This window comes from Monosiga brevicollis, genomic scaffold, assembly GCF_000002865.3.
Source record: "Monosiga brevicollis MX1 MONBRscaffold_215 genomic scaffold, whole genome shotgun sequence".
In the NCBI taxonomy this organism is placed as follows: Eukaryota; class Choanoflagellata; order Craspedida; family Salpingoecidae; genus Monosiga; species Monosiga brevicollis.
The window spans coordinates 1-2,299 of NW_001865180.1; the positions used below are offsets into that span (position 1 = coordinate 1).

Consider the following 2,299-nt stretch of genomic DNA (forward strand, 5'->3'; position numbering starts at 1 on the left):
GGCAGGACTGTGTGAATGCTATGACGGGTTTGTGGATCTGAGCCAATGCACGCGGACGGGCTGTGCCACGGACGAGGGGTGCTCGGGACATGGAAGCTGTGGCAGCGACGGGCAGTGCGTGTGCGAGGCCGGATACATGGGCGAGGCGTGCGAGCTGAGCGTGTGTGGGAACGAGCGGGCGATTGTGCCGGGCTTGTATGCGACGTACTATGAGGGATATGCGTTTGATGAGCGGCGGATAGGGCTGGCGGTGCCGGAGGTGGCGTTTGACCTGGGCAACGGCGGGCCGAGTCCGGACGTGTCTGTGGACGACTTTAGCGCGACGTTTGTGGGGTTTGTGCGGCCAACGACGACGGGCTGGTATCGGTTTCGGCTGCGGTGTACCAATGGGGCCTGCGGCATGTATCTGAACCAGAGCGCTTATGCGGACTCTGGCAACGGGCTTTTGCTTGTGGGCGGCGAGTCGGTGCGCGTGAAGCTGGAGTGGCAGCATACGAGCTACGGCACGACGGCGGTGTTTGAGTGGCAGGGTCCGTATGAGAGCGCTGCGGTGGCGCAGGGCGCGGACGAGTCGCTGTTTGTGGGAGTACCGTCGCATGCGCTGTTGCATGAGGTTGTGTGTACGGGAGGCTGCGGGGGGCGCGGGTGCTGCGTGGCACCGGAGACGTGTGCATGTGAGCCCGGGTTTGGCGGGCCGGGTTGTGAAGTGGACCTCGATACGTGTGGGCTAGATGCTCCGGGTGGCTCTTTGGTGCCCGGGGGCCTCCGAGCGCGCTATTACGATGCTCTGCTGGAAGACGCGCTGGTAACGGACGGCTCGGTGGCATATGGCGACGCCGGTGTTGTGGCCAGAGTGAGCTTTGACTGGGGCTATGATGCACCGGTGAGCAACGTGTCTGGGGACTACTGGACCGGCGTATACGTGGGGCGACTGGTGTCTGAGCAAACGGGCTGGCATCGGCTGCGCGTGGACGGATCTGGGACGGTTGGGCGCCTGTATGTGGGCGGTGTTCGGCTGTTCTCGTGGAGTGCGGCCTGGACCCAAGCCGTGTATCTGGTGGGTGGACGATCGTACGAGGTGCGGCTCGATGTCCAGGACGAGACGTTTACGGCAGGAGTGACACTGTTCTGGGAGGGCCCGAACTTTATCGAGCACGTCATTCCATCCTCGGCGCTGCTCCACTACGAGAGCGGCTTTGCATGTGGATGTGGGGCCAGTGGCTGCAATGGCGGTGACCGAGGCGTGTGTAACGGTGGACTGTGTGTGTGCTCGGGTGCCTACGTTGGTGCCTCGTGTGAGCACTTTCGGTGCCGATCGGATGAGTGCCGTTTTACAGATGCGTGCCACGACCCAGCCTACGGTAGCCAGGACGCCGAGTGCAACGGACAGGGCCGCTGTGTGGCAGGACTGTGTGAATGCTATGACGGGTTTGTGGATCTGAGCCAATGCACGCGGACGGGCTGTGCCACGGACGAGGGGTGCTCGGGACATGGAAGCTGTGGCAGCGACGGGCAGTGCGTGTGCGAGGCCGGATACATGGGCGAGGCGTGCGAGCTGAGCGTGTGTGGGAACGAGCGGGCGATTGTGCCGGGCTTGTATGCGACGTACTATGAGGGATATGCGTTTGATGAGCGGCGGATAGGGCTGGCGGTGCCGGAGGTGGCGTTTGATCTGGGCAACGGCGGGCCGAGTCCGGACGTGTCTGTGGACGACTTTAGCGCGACGTTTGTGGGGTTTGTGCGGCCAACGACGACGGGCTGGTATCGGTTTCGGCTGCGGTGTACCAATGGGGCCTGCGGCATGTATCTGAACCAGAGCGCTTATGCGGACTCTGGCAACGGGCTTTTGCTTGTGGGCGGCGAGTCGGTGCGCGTGAAGCTGGAGTGGCAGCATACGAGCTACGGCACGACGGCGGTGTTTGAGTGGCAGGGTCCGTATGAGAGCGCTGCGGTGGCGCAGGGCGCGGACGAGTCGCTGTTTGTGGGCGTACCGTCGCATGCGCTGTTGCATGAGGTTGTGTGTACGGGGGGCTGCGGGGGGCGCGGGTGTTGCGTGGCACCGGAGACGTGTGCATGCGAGCCCGGTTATACTGGGCCTCAATGTGAGTTAGCCGAAGCGTCCTGTTCTGGGTCGACATTTGATCAAACCTTGAGCCCCGGCCTTCAGTTTCGCGCATTTGATGGCATCTTGGAAGATGCTGTCACCTCTGCTTATCCTGCTGAGGTGGGTCGTGCAGCCACCATCAATTTTGATTACGGCTATGATAGTCCAGGGCCCTCCGTTCCTGCCGACTACTTT

At 62.8% G+C, this 2,299-nt stretch overlaps 1 protein-coding gene across 1 annotated transcript; it reads left to right on the forward strand.

Annotated features, from left to right (window-relative positions):
* Positions 1–136: 136 nt before the first annotated feature.
* On the forward strand, positions 137–1,931 carry MONBRDRAFT_30650 (uncharacterized protein; the record flags this gene model as incomplete). The annotated part of the gene is made up of 1 exon (XM_001751096.1): positions 137–1,931. A coding segment is annotated over one exon (1,795 nt), but the record flags the coding sequence as incomplete, so codon positions are not given.
* Between the last annotated feature and the right edge of the window lie 368 nt (positions 1,932–2,299).